Source organism: Trachinotus anak, unplaced genomic scaffold (assembly GCF_046630095.1).
Source record: "Trachinotus anak isolate AG129_WGS33_773 ecotype Australia unplaced genomic scaffold, CSIRO_AGI_Tana_v1 ptg000024l, whole genome shotgun sequence".
Classification (NCBI taxonomy): Eukaryota; Metazoa; Chordata; class Actinopteri; order Carangiformes; family Carangidae; genus Trachinotus; species Trachinotus anak.
In genome coordinates, this window is record NW_027273875.1 from 2,624,608 (window position 1) to 2,640,706 (window position 16,099).

The following is a 16,099-nucleotide window of genomic DNA, read 5'->3' on the forward strand; positions in this document are numbered from 1 at the left end:
AAAATGCTCTTCTTGTCTTGCTGTGTGGGTAGAATTGAGGAAGTGACTAATTGTGTTCACCTAAGACCCACTGAAGTACTGCCTTGAACTGCATGGATAGCTGCAGTCTGTGCATGTACTCTTTAATTGAGAATTATCATGTACTCTGGAAGAATGTTTAACTATAAAGTGAATTCAACAGGCCAAGTACAGAGGGAATGTAACTTTACCTATTGGCCTTTATATTGTGAATACATCAGATCACTTTAAAAGATTAAACACATTTTGCCACATTTTATCATAAATTTAGTGTTACAACCCTTTGAAGACAATGTCCAGGGGAATGCAGGGAGTAACATAAAGATTCTACTTTAACTCTAGCAAACCACAACAACAAAGAACATAGCATGTGCAACAGGGGTTGGTGTTTATTATCAGAGTAACACATGTAGCAAAATGCAACAAAACTAACATGGGATAAAGGGAAGCAAAAAGAAAGGTTTGCCCAACAGAAACATTTGGAAACACAGTCAGTCAGCAAGGACAAGAAAGGCCTAAGCAACAACCAGAGCAACAACACAACAGATTCATAGGCAGCTTGGTGGTTAGGAAACAGGAAGTATGTATGCAGTATGACAAGTATAGTTATTGGGTGAGAGTTGTAATAAATGTGCTCTACGATTTATCAAAAGTTACCATTGAATGTCAGCCAGAAAAATATGTACATAATTTAACATAACAATCCTGTCTACCAAATTACAACATTATACTACCAATTCACTTTCTAACTCTCCCAATCACATTTTGGGAATGTATATATGTGATTTCTGCCTGAATTATTTTTCCTATCAATGTTCCTATTGACCTTATGGACTTTGCAGGCCGGACTTTGGACACCTTGTGTCCCATGCTTCAAGTCCCTGTTACCCATATTTAATAAGGATCACAGTATTGACCTGACCTTAACCATGTGTTGTGTGTGCCTTAATACACAACACAAGGTAAACAACTTGAATCATGCTTTTGTTGCTATGAGTGGATACTGTAGGAAAATAAATTAACTATGATGTCAGTGAACATTGTGCCAATATGTTCATTGCCAATATTTTACAACTCAGAAAATATGTTTATTATATAACATTTCATTCTTATATTACTAGAAAACCTAATCTGCACTGTGTTGCTTTAAAGTACTGATGTTGCAGATTAGTAGGATATAAAGTAACTTCTATGAGGCATGGTTGGTTTGCAGGCCTGAATATAAACATGCATCATTTACTAGTGTAGCCGAAAACCAAAGCTTTTGATATGTTTACTTCACCAACAGGGACAGACAGTTTGTGTTTGACTTGCAGATAAAGAATACAAGATCAAAGAAAACAGACGGCGAAAACAGAGAGAGATGTGGTCGTGTTGTGGTAGACTGAGGTCCAGAAGTAGAGTCAATACACTGAAGACTAACAAATCAAGCTTTCACTTTAGCCTTGACTTGATTCTTAATGTATGGCTTTTTGTATGCCATTAGGTCTAATTACCTGTAATGTTTCATATAAAACTTCACATAAGACTTTTGTGTTTAATCTGTAACTCTCAAAGGAGGGAGAGTTTACCCATATCTACAGGTACCCATAAGATGATGTAAGTACAGTCCAAGAAGGCCAGATTAATGAATTGATGTATCACATGCCAAAACACTGCAAAGCAGTTTGTAATGCTATGACAAAAGATTTTTACTGTTGTGCAGAACTACGCTGTTAAAAGGTCAACAAACAATGTGCGCTTGTTCAAGGTTTGGCTAATGCAGTACATTGCCACATGATGTATTATGTTGTAGCACAAGTTTATCAAGGTCCGACCTTTTTGTAGCACAACCTTGAATAAAGGTCAACCAGAGTTAACCAGCTTTGACATGATATTACACTGGTAACAAGGTGGAAACAGTGCTATGCCTCAATGCAATATGTACAGTAAACAACTATACTACACAAACACTTCCTGATATTTTTCCTGCTTGTGTGGTTACCAGAGCCCAGTCGAGAAAATATGGCCTTGACTTATCTGATTCTTTTCTGGGTGCAGAACAGTTTCCTGATGTTGTAGTGACTAAGTCCAACAGTCCCTCCAAGGCCCAGCCAGTGGACATTATGTCATCTCTCCCCAGTCCAGGGGTTGAAAACTTGCCAGAAAAGAATTCATCACGGCCCAACAAGGTGATATCACACTCATCAAATGTCACTCCTCTGTTCTTAGTCAGGAGGCAGCTAAGCAGAAGAAAGTGGCCTACATCCTTGATAATGGACTGTTGATGCACCGCTGGGCTAGTGATGTGTCAGAGGATGAAGACTGGGGCGTGGTTTATCAGGTTGTAGTGCCTACAGTTTATCGTTCCCAGGTGCTATCCTTGGCTCATGATCACCCATGGTTGGGACACATGGGGATCACAAAAACCTATAACAGGGTCCTTAAACATTTCTTCTGGCCAAGACTGAAATCTGATGTTGTTCAGTACTGTCGTACTTGTCATGTGTGCCAACTCGCTGGTAAACCAAATCAGGTGATCCTCCCCTGCTCCTCTCTGTCCCATACCAGTAACAGGTGAACCATTTGATAGGGTGACTGTTGATTGTGTAGGACTGCTGCCGAAAAGTAAAACTGGGAATCAGTTTCTATTAACTATAGAACCACACAAACCTTCAAGTAACAGTCTAGTCAACACGACACAACACAGGCAGTCTACTAGGTCAATAAGGGGAAAATGAGAGAGGGAGCTCCTCATCCAGGCTCCCCTTTATGTAAACTCCCGGCAGATGATTGGCCACTCGGACAGCCTGGGAACCAATAGGCCGTCCTCCAGTCTGCTCAGGTGTAATCCAATCAACCCATCAGCACCTAGAGGGAAAACTAGGTGAGGGAGAAAGACAGGAAACAGAGGGAGGAGGAAAACAACAACAAAAAACACTATGCCCCTGCATGGCACGTAACAGGGGGGGAGGAGGACACATTAAATGGTTATCATTTCATGACCTTCATGTCATTACAGGACAGGAATTTTAGCTCCATCTCATGGTCACTACATTGTTTCACAATTACAAAGCTTGTACTCCTCTTTCAGTTAGTAACTGCAAGAACAGTGTGTATCCTCCAGATGTCACCCATGGGTTACTGCTTTTATTGATAAATAAAATAAAGTTCAATATAAAGCAAATACTTGTTATCAGTTTCATGGAAATCTGAAAACAGTCATCTTCTTTCTGTTCAGTTTGACCTTGGTTTGATGGTTTGTATGAAAACAAAACTTATACATATATAGTATGTTTATTTGGAAAATACAAGATAAAACACTTTAAAATGTTTCAAAACTTGTCTACAGTGTCCCCCAATTACAAGACAAAAAAATATCTTATTTTCAAAAGCAAATCCAAAATGCTCAAAACAAAATCATAAAAATCAAAAGAAAACAGAGCTATTCTGTTAACTGTGAATAGTCCATGGTGCAATACACTGTAGATATGGAAAGTATGATAACCCACACAAGAAGAAAAAACTTGAGCCTATAGATGGAAATTAATTTGACAAACACCCCCAGCCCCACCTTTGCTTCAGGCCACAGAGACAATTGTCTCTGAGGATGTTTTTATTTCACGGTTTAGATATGAGGTATAAAAAAAAAAAAAAAAAAAAAAGTTGACACTTAATGAGGCCTTGGGAGAAAAAATTACGGTGCGTTGCGTATGGTGGGTTGGGTTTTCTTCATATTTCTTATCACTCTAACATCTGTGTAGATGATTTCATCTTCAGAGTTACCTGGGAAAATTAAAAATAGACATGAAATACGACTTGAAGAAACATCCCCTCACAGAGAACATCATGTCTTCTTTTCAGCCTTTCTTAAGTAACTCTTACCAAAATATAAAGGTAATGCAGTAGCCACCTAAAGTATAAGTTAAATGATAAAACTATGGTAACCTAATCGTCAGTATGGTCTTTATTGAGACAGAAGATGACATGGGAGAACAATCTCTTACTTACGGTCATTAACAGTCGTGGGTCTCGATTTGTTACAAAGATTTTTTATACACAAAGGAAAAAGGAGAAGCAGAATGATAACACCAGCTATCACAGCCACAGTCACCACAGGGAAGGAAGAAGGAACATCTGGGAAACAAAAAAATAGCAAACCAAATTATCATACATCATGATGACACTGTTCTCAATTTTTCTTTTATCAGATGTTTGACATACAGGAACATCTACAGGAGCAGTGAATTAAAATTTATTGTTCACAACTACAGCACAAGACAGAATACAGTTTAAGATTCCAGATGGTACTTCTCACGTGCAAGATTTCAGAGATGTACAGTATCAGAGAGTGAAGATTAATTTAATCATTTTTATTGGTTTAAAAATATGGAATAGCATTGAAGAGTTAAAATTATGAAAGGAAAATAACCGCTCTTTAAACACTGTACCTTTGCAGCTTTGCAGGTGCATAACAGTTTCCTCTCTGCTGACGTTGTTTTGAACATTACACATCAAGTTTCCTGTCAGTGAACCGTGTAAGCTGATGGTAATGTTTGAAGCACCGGATTTGTCTTGTTTAGCTGTACTCCCAGTCAGTGACTGTGTGTTTGTTGTCCAGTTACTTGGGGACAGACTGTGATCTCTGGTGTGTTTCAGTAACTGACCGTTCACAGTCAAAGTGAACTCTACTCCATCTCCCTCAGAGGAGCAGCTGACCGTCATCTGTTCTGGTGACAAACACATCTGAGACACGGCTGGCTCAGACACTGGAGCTGGAAAACAAACACACACTTATAGTTAACACATGATTTAAAGCAAAGTGCCACTGGATATATATTCTAATTTCTATTTCAACTGTAGAAAAACTTTTGAGGCCTAAAATAATTCAGAGTTATACAGTGACAGAAAACTTATTCTTTAGAAAGACAAAGTATTTGAGTTACTGGATAATTTTCTCTGCAGGTTTTATTGGTATCTATGTAACTGAAACAATATAATGAAACATTTGAAACCTAATGCTGACAAAACAGATAGTGTTTTGTGGCACGTGGGGCATAGAGGCAGATGATGATGAAACAATGAATAATGGCCCATGAAATAATTAAACTATGGCGGATGCAACAGTTTGCCTCTATCACAAGTTTTTCATCAACACTTTTAAACAAATAAATCCAGTCACTACTTTTCTTTCTAGATTATTTTGTGAGTTTCGTGGCTTAAGACGCATATCACAAGGCCTGTCACTGTCTCTGCTGGGTTGTCTAATTAAGGCAAAATGCTCCTGAAAAAATAACCATATATGTTTTATCAAGTTGAAAATAATTAGCTAATACAAAATGTAGATAAAAAATGTAGAAAAACAAAAAAAAGAAATCTTTAAGCTGCAGGCATTAAGCATGGATATATGCAGTAATTCTATATATCTAATGCATCACTGTATTCCCTTTTATGCACTCAATTTCAATTCAATTCTGGCTTTACTGGCAGAGGGATACCGTGAGCGCACTCGAATGTCACTCTTGTTGAAATTGTTTTCTTTGCGTTATTTGAGGTCTGAAAACACTGCATCTTTTTTATTATTTTGACCATTTGTCATTGTCTGCAAATTAATGCTAATACAGAGCTGTATGTATATTTGCAATTTTTATGTGTTCTTCATCCACAATTGGTGTTGAACACATCATTATTGTTATTTATTTATTTAACCTACCGTGTATTTCTAGATGAACATGAACTTTTTTCTGTAAAACACCATTAGATGTAAATTCTTCCAACTCGTAATCTCCAGAGTGTCTCTTCATTGCGTCACCAAGGTTTAATACTCCACCAGTAAAGCCCTCAGCCTGATTCACATATTCCTCATTCAGAGTCACGTTCGGATGTTTGACTTTTAAAATCAGATGTTTGTTATCCTTTTTCAGCATCATTTCTCTATCTTGTGTATTTGGCAGGTGAAAAAGCAACAACTGCCCCACTGCTCCAAAACACTGCTGACTTCCAGTAGGTTCAGAAAAACTGCATTCAACAGCCCCTAAAAAAAAACAAGCAAAAAAAAAAAAATGGAAATGCTTAAGGTAAAATACAAATAAAATGAGATATGGGAATAGTGTACAACATAATTTCAACATTTTATTATGATGTTATAATAGTTTTATATTATTATATCATTATAGTTTTTTGAGAAAGTACTTTTTCAGTAAATAAATGTTAAATTGGTTTTTAACTCCTTTATAAATTTAGCAATAGTCTTTGTAAACTTTTCTGCCATACTTAAATATTATTTTTTTTGTTTTACCTTTTCCCAGAGCTGTTGTTGCCAAAGCAGTGAGGATCACGCAGATGGAAATCATTTTTTGTCTGTTGAAAAACATAAATCAAAAGTTATTTGAAATGTTACATTTTATTTTTTTTGATTTTACTCATACATGATACAGTAAAGGTTAGTTGTTAGTTAGAACTTAGAAAATCAATTTTTATTAAAAAAAAGAAGCTTGAACCATAGTGAATAGCATGTGTGTCCTTATTTATTTTCTTAATCAGACAGTTTCTGAAAAGTAATAAGAATTTATACTCACTCATTTAATAAACACCATTCATATAAACTGTAAAATCATGACAGCAAAGCTAAAACGTTACTCACCACATTCACAATCGTATGATATCGTCTTTGTGGCTGACCTGTGAATTTTCCACTGAGAGACGGCTGTGCTCTTCTTGTCATCTTGTTGTGTGATACGAAACAAGGAAGCAGTTATTGTGTTGTTGCCTACAATTCGCCAGTGAACAAAGTACTAGATTCTCTGCTTTTGCAGTTATATTCTGAACATCTTACATCTGACTGATTAAATCTGCTGACAGATAATGATAGAAATGTGTGCATAGAAATGTACTGGCAGCTACTATGAAACAGATTTTAATTATGAGATGTGTATTATCAGCTTACGTAAAATGAATTCTGCAAACTGGGTAGTTAAAGCCCATAACCTTTGCTTGTTCTGTGTCTCTACAGAGACGTTTAATACAGAGGACACACCAACACACTTTTGTCTCTGTTGTCTATAACTTTGGCAACAGAAAATATGATGTTTAATTTTTACAAAAGTGTTTTTGGATGGACTTGGTGAAATTCAGATCACAATGAAATTTTTAGTCACTTGGTTTGGCCAACCTGAATGTTATCTCTTCCAATCTGCTGCCTCTTCTACACTAGCCTCTTACTCAAGTTATTTTCCTGAGAGCAATAAAATAACTGTCGTAGAACAGAGTGCCAAGTTACAGGCTAGTTTGTAATGGTCATGTAGAAATGGCCACTGCTGACAATAGTGCTCAAGCCTGTAGTTCTGCAGAGCACTGAAAGCTGAATAAAGAGCAACCTTCTCAAAGGACAGAGATCCTTACTCCTTACTTGCTATTCCAGCTGCTGATGTTACTACAATCAAAAAGCCTCAAGGTGTGAATGTTTCTTCTTAGACATTTGTCAAACTGGTGCCAGTTTAGGAATTACTATAATTTTAACAGAATCCACTTTTAAATTGTCTTGTGCAAATACTACCAGTTTCTCACAAACATTGTTTGAAGTACTGTGCTCCCCATCCCATTTCTAATGTCATAACCAAATGTTTCCAACACCCATGTGTGGCCTGTTAGATATTTCAGTTAACTATGTTATGAGCACATTTTAAACCGACCTGATGAAAGGTGTTGTATTTCTGCAAAGGCCACATGAAGCAATAAACATTTCCTGTCTCTCGATGTACTGTATAGCCAAGCTTTGTATTAAAAAAAATATACTACATGTTACTCAGAATCATCTAAATCACTAACTTTCTCACAGGCAACAGGGAAAATGAAGAATTAAACCTTGAGTGAACCTGACAGTTAAAAACCACAGCTTTTTTTCCCTCTCTGTCACTACCTCTGTCACTACACGGTCCTGCATTTGCAAGTCTCTCAGACTCGCTGTCTGTGGTAAACACAGATAGACGTAGCTGTATTTGTTTGACACAACTGTCCAGTTAGTTGGCATTCAGCATTACCATGCAGCAGACTGGCAACCACTTGATTTTTTTAAGAGTTTCGATTGCTTATATAAATCAGTCAAGAATTAGATTGTCTGTTTTTGCTGAACTCAAAAAGAGGTGGCCATGGCATTCTCATATGAAAATTGCCAATAATCATTTTATTTAACATTACAACAGTTAATCAGAGTATGACAAAGAGACAGACAAAGAGCATTGCCTTCCAAATCAGCAACTTAAAACAATTTTAATGTCGGTATTCAAATTGTGCAACAGGAAGTGCTCATACACAGATCACCTCACACTAACTATTTTGAAACATCATCATTTTATTTATAAACTTTTTTAGTTTCAATAGCAACTTCCTTTGTTCTCCCTCCTTGAAAGGTCCTGTGTGCTTTTGGGCTGGCTGGGAGATGTAATCCCTGTCGTGGGTACTGGTCTCCTCCCTTGTCTCTCTCTCTGCCTCCTCAAGCAGCTTATCTGAACACAGTGGACCATGGGCTCCAATTCAAGGTTTTTATCAGCCAGGTGTTGCCCTTCCCCTGGTGCTTTTCTTGTGGTCATCACCATTTGCACAAGAGAAATCAAAACATTCATTTCAGGTGCAAAGTTTGTTACAATTTACAAAGATGACAAAAATACAAAAAACTAAGTACAAAAGCTCTTCAAATTATCATAAGGTAACTCGTGCCATTAAAAACACCCAAAAAAACAAACACAACCTTCAGCCTTCCAGGCCCAAACTGCATTCCCAAAAGAGGACTGCCTCTACCCTGTTTTCATACTGGAAGCCCCTCCTATGAAACAAACCAAAGTTAGTTTGCAATCAGTCAATTAACATATGCCATATTTGCATGTACAGACACATATCTCTGCACCTCCCTCCATTTATCCTAGCACAGACATACCCCAGCAGCATACTTATATGGCTGTGCAGGCCCTTAAAAGAGCATCTAATTACTACCAGAACCACCCCTTAACTCATGCTATCTTAAAATGTATAGTAATGCTAATGCAAACGTTTATGCAACAACCATATCAACTCAACACAAGACAAGTAGCAACAATCCTATCAGCCAGATGGAATCAAATTAGGACTGCTTGACCACCTGTCTGTGTGCAACACCTGTGTGCAACCAACTTCTTAGAAGACACAGAGCAACCCAATGACAGTGCCTTTTTCCAAAGTCTGGATCAGAGCTGTAACACTAACTTGATCGACAGAAGTAGTCGATAAAGTAATTTTTCTGTTAATCGATTAATGGTAAGTTTTAAAGTAGAAAGTAAATTGTAAGCCACGATTTTCTGCTTTTCTACGTCTGAAGTGTTAATAAACTGAATATCTTTAAGTTTTGGAATTCTGGCCATACAAAACAAGACATTTGTTTACCATATTCTGACATTAATAGACCAAACAGGTGATCGATTAATCAAGAAAATAATAGGCACAATAATTGTTCATAAAAATAATCATTACTTACATGTCCAAGTCATCCAAATTCCCAACCCCTCTGTCTAATTTGTATAGTTGGTCCTCAAAGCTGTGGCTTTTGGCCTAAATGTGAACTGTAAACTATTTCTATGCTCTGTCATGGGTTTGTTGGGTGCAGCTTGTTTCTGTTAGTGTACAGATATGTAAACAGACAGGATTTGGTGTTTGGTCCTTTGTGTTTTTGTTGACTGTTAGATGATCACAAAGTTTGTGGATATGGTTCATATGTGAGTGTCGCAGGTTACTTTTTCAGTTACTGTTGCTAAGTTATCAGTCTGTTATTGTTAGGTAGTTGTAATTACATTCTGGGTTGTCTGATGGTCAGTGTGGTTTTGGGGTGTTGCAAAGTGGCTGCTGAGGTGTCACATCACATTATGTGAATGACTTTTAGTGCTGGACAGCTTGTGTTTTTTTGCCCTAAATAGCCAGTGTAGCAACTGTATTTCAGCTACAATGGACATGTTGATGTTAATACCAGCAGTAGCAGTAGTGACAGCTATATTTTATGGTTCCAGAGAGAGAGGGAGAGTTTTGAGACTGTGACCATACAGCGAATGATAATATTATCTTGGAAGGGAGAAACAGATAAAGGAGGAGACAGGGAGAGGTCTTTCATATTCAATATCAAGCTTAGCATCCATAAAAGTGAATAAAACATGCAGGCAATTACATGTACTATATGTTACTATACTACATTTGTCATTAGGAATGAGAGTGGAACAGTGATTTATAATATTATTAATAGTGATAATGGCTGTAGTCATGGTGGTGCTTGTGGTTAGATCGTATTATTGGTAGTTATGTCAGCAGCAGCAGATGCAGCTGTGAAAATAATAATAACTCAAGTAATGGTAGTGGTAAGAATGGTCTAAGTGTCTGTGGTAGTTGTATGCTGCTAGTATTAGCAAAACAAATATGATTCCTAATAAGCACTGCTTTGTGTGTTGTAATATACAGCACAGTGACAAAGAACTGGCCTCAGCTGCACAGATCAGATGTAGTTGTCAAATAAATGATGGAATAAAAATTGCTTTTAACTTAACAAGTAGAATACAAGTATCTCAAAATTGTATGATGTTTTTACTTTCTATTTGCATGTGGATACATTTGGCTCCACCTTGTGGTCACTACGTGCAGCTCAATACTTGGGTCTCAGTTACAACATGTTCCCTGCACTGTTGCTGAGAAGTTGAATTGTTGTTCAAAGGCTTAATCAAACTTGAGGGCCACCCCGTGAAGTCTTAACAAGGTCAATTTACAGGGATTTGAGATGACGACATGAAGTCTCCAAATCAACCTTTTTTTTTTTTTTTTTGGGTGGGGGTCAAAGCAAAGCTTAAAAGTCAGGGTTGGGCTCTGGATGGTATTAAATTCCTGTAACACTGTGATGTTATCTGTCCAGTCAACACCATATTGGCAGTGAAATCAGTCTCATTCAAATGTTATTTCATTCATTGTTCGTGAATCGCTGTTCTCTATCTTTTATTTCCATTCAGTGTTGTGTCACACTATCTTAACTTTTCAAAAGTTCAAATTTCACAGTGGTTTAATAATACAAAGAGGAGATGATAAAGTATGGACAGTCTCAGTGATATTCCATTTTACTTTCAAGATGTCTCTCCACATTCACATAGAACAAGTGTGTATATGGTGAAACACAGTCAGGAAACAACTCAACATTGTAGTCAAAAGGAAATCTGTTGATTGTGTTGATCATAAGTCTTTCAATAGATGTTTATTTCAAAAAAATACACACAATACCAAACAAAAGTCACTGAAAAAATAGCACAATAGTCACATTAGGAAAGCAAATGCAAGAAGGCTAAACAATTCCCACAGTTTCAAAATTATAGCAGATAAATGTGAGGGCAGATTTTTAACAGGGCTATAATTTGAGACACAATTAAGGCAAGGCTCATTGCAAGATCAATGTTTCATATGAAGATTATGCTGGATTCGTTACAGTTGAGCAGAGAATGGCGGCTTTGGAAATACCTGGAAAAGTTCAAAACAAGCTTAGAATTATTTCAGAAAAAGATTATTTTACAGAACATCCTTATGTATTCAAAGACTTTCTCAAATACAATATTGGATAGGTTGTTAATGAGTGCCTCCTTGGCAGGTGGTTTTTCCACACAAGATTTTCTAACACAGATGCTTTAGATAAAATAAATGGCACTGTGACACTTGACCCTTTTCATTTTGCTTACAGAAAACACAGGTCTGTGGAGGATCCCTTCGCATTCACTGCACCCTGCAGCAGCTAGAGGCCGGTGCTACCTATGCACATGTACTGTTTATTGATTTTAGTCAGTTTAGTTTAGTTACTGTAGCTGGATCCTTGACTTTTTGACCAATAGATCACAAGAAGTGAAAGTCCACAACAGGTTATCAAGGTCAGTGCCCATGAGTAAACGACTGGTGTTCCCCAGTGTTGTGTTTTGTTGACTCTCCTGTACTCATTGTACACTAATAGTTGTACTTCTCATTCTGTCTCAGTTAAAATCTTCAAATTTGCAGATGACGCCACTGTGATGGATCTGATGTCTGGGTTAGTTGTCTGGGAGTAATGAAACAGTATACAGAGCAGAAGCCTCCTCTCTAGTTAAGTGTTTTGCTCAGAGCAACTTGACCTGAAACATCTTCAAAACCAAGGAGATGCTTGTAGACTTATGCAAAAACAAGCATGAGCTGCAGCCCTTATATATCAATGAGCAGGCAGGGGACCACAATTTCTTCTTCTCTAAAATGGAATGTCAATGTAAACCATATAATGCAGAAAATCCTCCAGTGATTGTTCTTTTTGCAACAACTTAAGAATTGGAGGGGTATCAAAGGCAGGGATGTGTGATTTTTACAGTGGTCTCACATTCTCACAAGAGCAGTATCGAAAATAATTGGTCATCAGCTGCCAAGCATCTGTCATATTTATAACACCCGCATGCTTTGGATGGGTTTGAAAATAATCAGCGACCCCTCTAATTCAGCAAAAGTGTTTTGTTCCCCTTTCTTCAGGAAAAAGGTTGCAGAGTATCGAGAGCAGAACTACTGGTTTTCATAATAAACATCATGTAATGGGATGTTTTTGTTTAATTTTGCATTTTATATTTTCTTCAAAGAAAATTATACATGATCCGAAAGCCTTTAAAACCACTTCAGTCAGTTCATAACAAACAGGGTTAACAACACTTTGTACCAACACATGGAGACAAAATAAGTTGGACAATAGCAGCACTAGCTTTTATAAACTGTATATTAAATTATCTTACCTTCATTGACAGTCATGGGTCTTGTTTTTTTATGTAAATGGAAGATACCAAGACACAGAGAGAAAAGAAGAAGAGTGATGACAACAGCTCTCACAACCACAGCCACAAGTTGAAAAGTCAAAGCTAGAAAACAGAAACAAATATCAGACCAACTGTGATGATATGATGAGAGTGTTCAGAGGTACTTTTTTATCAAGTAGTTCAATTCAATTCAATTCAATTTTATTTGTACTTTACAGGGCAAGGTCAAGACCTTACTTTGTTACAGAGAAAAACCCAACAGTTCCCACAAAGAGCAAGCACTTGGCGACAGGGGGGAGGAAAAACTCCCTTTTAACAGGAAGAAACCTCCAACAGAACCGGGCTCAGGGTGGGCGGCCGTCTGCCTCGACCAGTTGGGTTTAGGAGGAGATAAAAAAGGGGGGGGGTGGGGGGAGGAGAGAGGAGAAAGAGAAAGAGAGAGAGAGAGAGAGAGAGAGAGAGACCGAGACCAGGAACAGCTGTGTAGGTAATGGTGTTATCAATAATGATGACAGATAATAGTGGTTAATAGTAATGATGAGTAATGGTGGATCTGGATCCTGCTGCTCCAGAGTCAGAGATACCTGCAGAATGAGGACAGAGAGAGGGAGAGAGAGAGAGAGAGAGAGGGAGCCCAGTGCATCATTTGAATCCCCAGCAGTCTAGCTCTATAGCAGCATAACTAAGGGATGGGTCAGAACATACCCGAGCCAGCCCTAACTACAAGCTTTACTAAACAGGACAGTTTTAAGCCTGATCTTAAAGGTAGAGAGGGTGTCTGCCTCCTGAACCCACACTGGGAGCTGGTTCCACAGGAGAGGAGCCTGATAGCTGAAGGCTCTGCCCCCCATTCTACTCTTAGAAATTCTTGGAACCACAAGTAGACCTGAATTTAGAGAGCGAAGTGTCCTATTGGGAAAATAGGGAAGTATAAGCTCTCCAAGGTACGATGGTGCCTGACCATTAATGGCTTTGTAGGTGAGGAGGAGGATTTTAAATTCTATCCTGGATTTTACAGGGAGCCAATGCAGAGAAGCTAACACAGGAGAGATGTGATCTCGTTTCCTAGTTCCTGTCACTACTCGTGCTGCTGCATTTTGGATCAATTGAATTTTTGGGACATCCTGACAATAAAGAATTACAGTAGTCCAGTCTTGAGGTAACAAATGCATGAACTAGCTTTTCAGCATCCTTTCGACACAGAATGGGTCTGATTTTTGCAATAGTTATAGTCTATCATCATATCTTCTGTTACTGTACCTCTCTACCTGTTACTTACTGCAGCGGATGTGTAATTAGAAAAGAAAAGAATGTCAGAAACACAAGCATGAGACTGACTGCAGGTGAGGGCCTGTGCTACTGCAAAACATCATAGTGGACTGAGGTTGGGTCATGGCCCCAGTGAATAAGACCACAGAACATAATAAATTAGCTTTTTCAAATAGTGAGCTAACATCTTCCATTTTCATAGGTTAAAGACAACAAGCAAAGGCATGGAGGGAACTTTAAGTTAAACAGCTGCTACTCCACATGAACACAACTAGTTTGGTTTCTTTTTGGTGTTTGGTATGAAGTCCTGCACACCTGTGTCCTCACTGAAATGATTTGGATAGCATGAACATTAAAGGAGCTTCTTTGCCACTGCAACCATGACACAGATAAATACCTAAAAATATTAAAAATGTTAAGATTGTTATTTGTAACAAAAATAAGTGAAATCGCACAGGGAAGCTAATGTCAAACAAAAGAGGCAAAAAAGAAATTGATCATTCTTTAAACACTGTACCTTTGCAGCTTTTCAGGTGAATAACAGTTTCCTCTCTGCTGACGTTGTTTTGAACATTACAAGTCAAGTTTCCTGTCAGTGAACCGTGTAAGCTGATGGTAACGTTTGAAGCACCGGATTTGTCTTGTTTAGCTGTACTCCCAGTCAGTGACTGTGTGTTTGTTGTCCAGTTACTTGGGGACAGACTGTGATCTCTGGTGTGTTTCAGTAACTGACCGTTCACAGTCAAAGTGAACTCTACTCCATCTCCCTCAGAGGAGCAGCTGACCGTCATCTGTTCTGGTGACAAACACGTCTGAGACATGGCTGGCTCAGACACTGGAGCTGGAAAACAAACACACACACATATATACATATATATAAATGAATAATGGCCCATGAAATAATTATACTATGGCTGGTGCATCAGCTTGCCTCTATGACATGTTTTTCATCAGCATGTTTAAACAAACAAAGTAATATCACGGGGCCTGTCTCTCTCTGCTGTGTTGTTGAATAAAGGCAAAATGCTCCCAAAAACATAATAACCATATATGTTTTTTTTTAAGTGGGAACTAATTAGTTAATACAAAATGTAAATAATAAAAATAGAAAATGTAAAAAATATGTAATCAAAAAAATATTTGAAGAAGAAAATTATTAAAGAAAAATGTTTCATTGCACAGTCCATTTGGCCACTTATTTTCAGATAATGACAGATCATCTTTAAGCTGCAGGTATTAAGCATGGATATATACAGTAATGATACATATTTAATGCATCACTGTATTCCCTTTTATGCATATATGTATATTTGCAATTTTTATGTGTTCATCCACAATTGGTGTTGAACACATCATTATTGTTATTTATTTATTTAACCTACCTTGTATTTCTAGATGAACATGAACTTTTTTCTGTAAAACACCATTAGATGTAAATTCTTCCAACACGTAATCTCCAGAGTGTCTCTTCATTGCGTCACCAAGGTTTAATACTCCACCAGTAAAGCGTTCGGACTGATTCACATATTCCTCATTCAGAGTCACATTCGGATGTTTGACTTTTAAAATCAGATGTTTGTTATCCTTTTTCAGCATCATTTCTCTATCTTGTGTATTTGGCAGGTGAAAAAGCAACAACTGCCCCTCTGCTCCAAAACACTGCTGACCTCCAGTAGGTTCAGAGAAATTGCATTCAACAGCCCCTAAAAAAACAAGCAAAAAAAAAAATGGAAATGCTTAAGGTAAAATACAAATAAAATGAAATATGGGAATAGTGTACAACATAATTTCAACATTTTATTATGTCATTATAGTGTTATATTATTATATCATTATAGTTTTGTGAAAGTACTTTTTCTGTAAATAAGTATTAAATCGGTTTTTAACTCCTTCATAAATTTAGCAATAGTCTTGGTTAACTTTTCTGCCATACTTAAATATTATTTTATTTTAATTTTTTTTACCCTTTCCCAGAGCTGTTGTTGCCAAAGCAGTGAGGATCATGCAGATGGAAATCATTGTTTGTC

General features: G+C 37.4%; 1 protein-coding gene and 1 long non-coding RNA gene across 2 annotated transcripts; both read right to left on the reverse strand.

Moving 5' to 3' along the window:
* LOC139607786 (uncharacterized) lies at positions 1-6,745 on the reverse strand. The gene is made up of 6 exons (XM_071460993.1): positions 6,641-6,745; positions 6,296-6,357; positions 5,711-6,031; positions 4,449-4,772; positions 4,009-4,134; positions 1-3,783 (listed from the first exon to the last, which is right to left on the reverse strand). Exons 2-6 carry the CDS (start codon positions 6,348-6,350, stop codon positions 3,695-3,697), a joined length of 915 nt encoding a protein of 304 aa, XP_071317094.1. The 5' UTR covers positions 6,351-6,357; positions 6,641-6,745; the 3' UTR covers positions 1-3,694.
* A 6,098-nt stretch (positions 6,746-12,843) lies between these two features.
* On the reverse strand, positions 12,844-16,099 carry LOC139608088 (uncharacterized). The gene is made up of 4 exons (XR_011684948.1): positions 16,037-16,099; positions 15,455-15,775; positions 14,590-14,913; positions 12,844-12,905 (listed from the first exon to the last, which is right to left on the reverse strand). It is a non-coding gene; the product is annotated as an uncharacterized lncRNA (long non-coding RNA).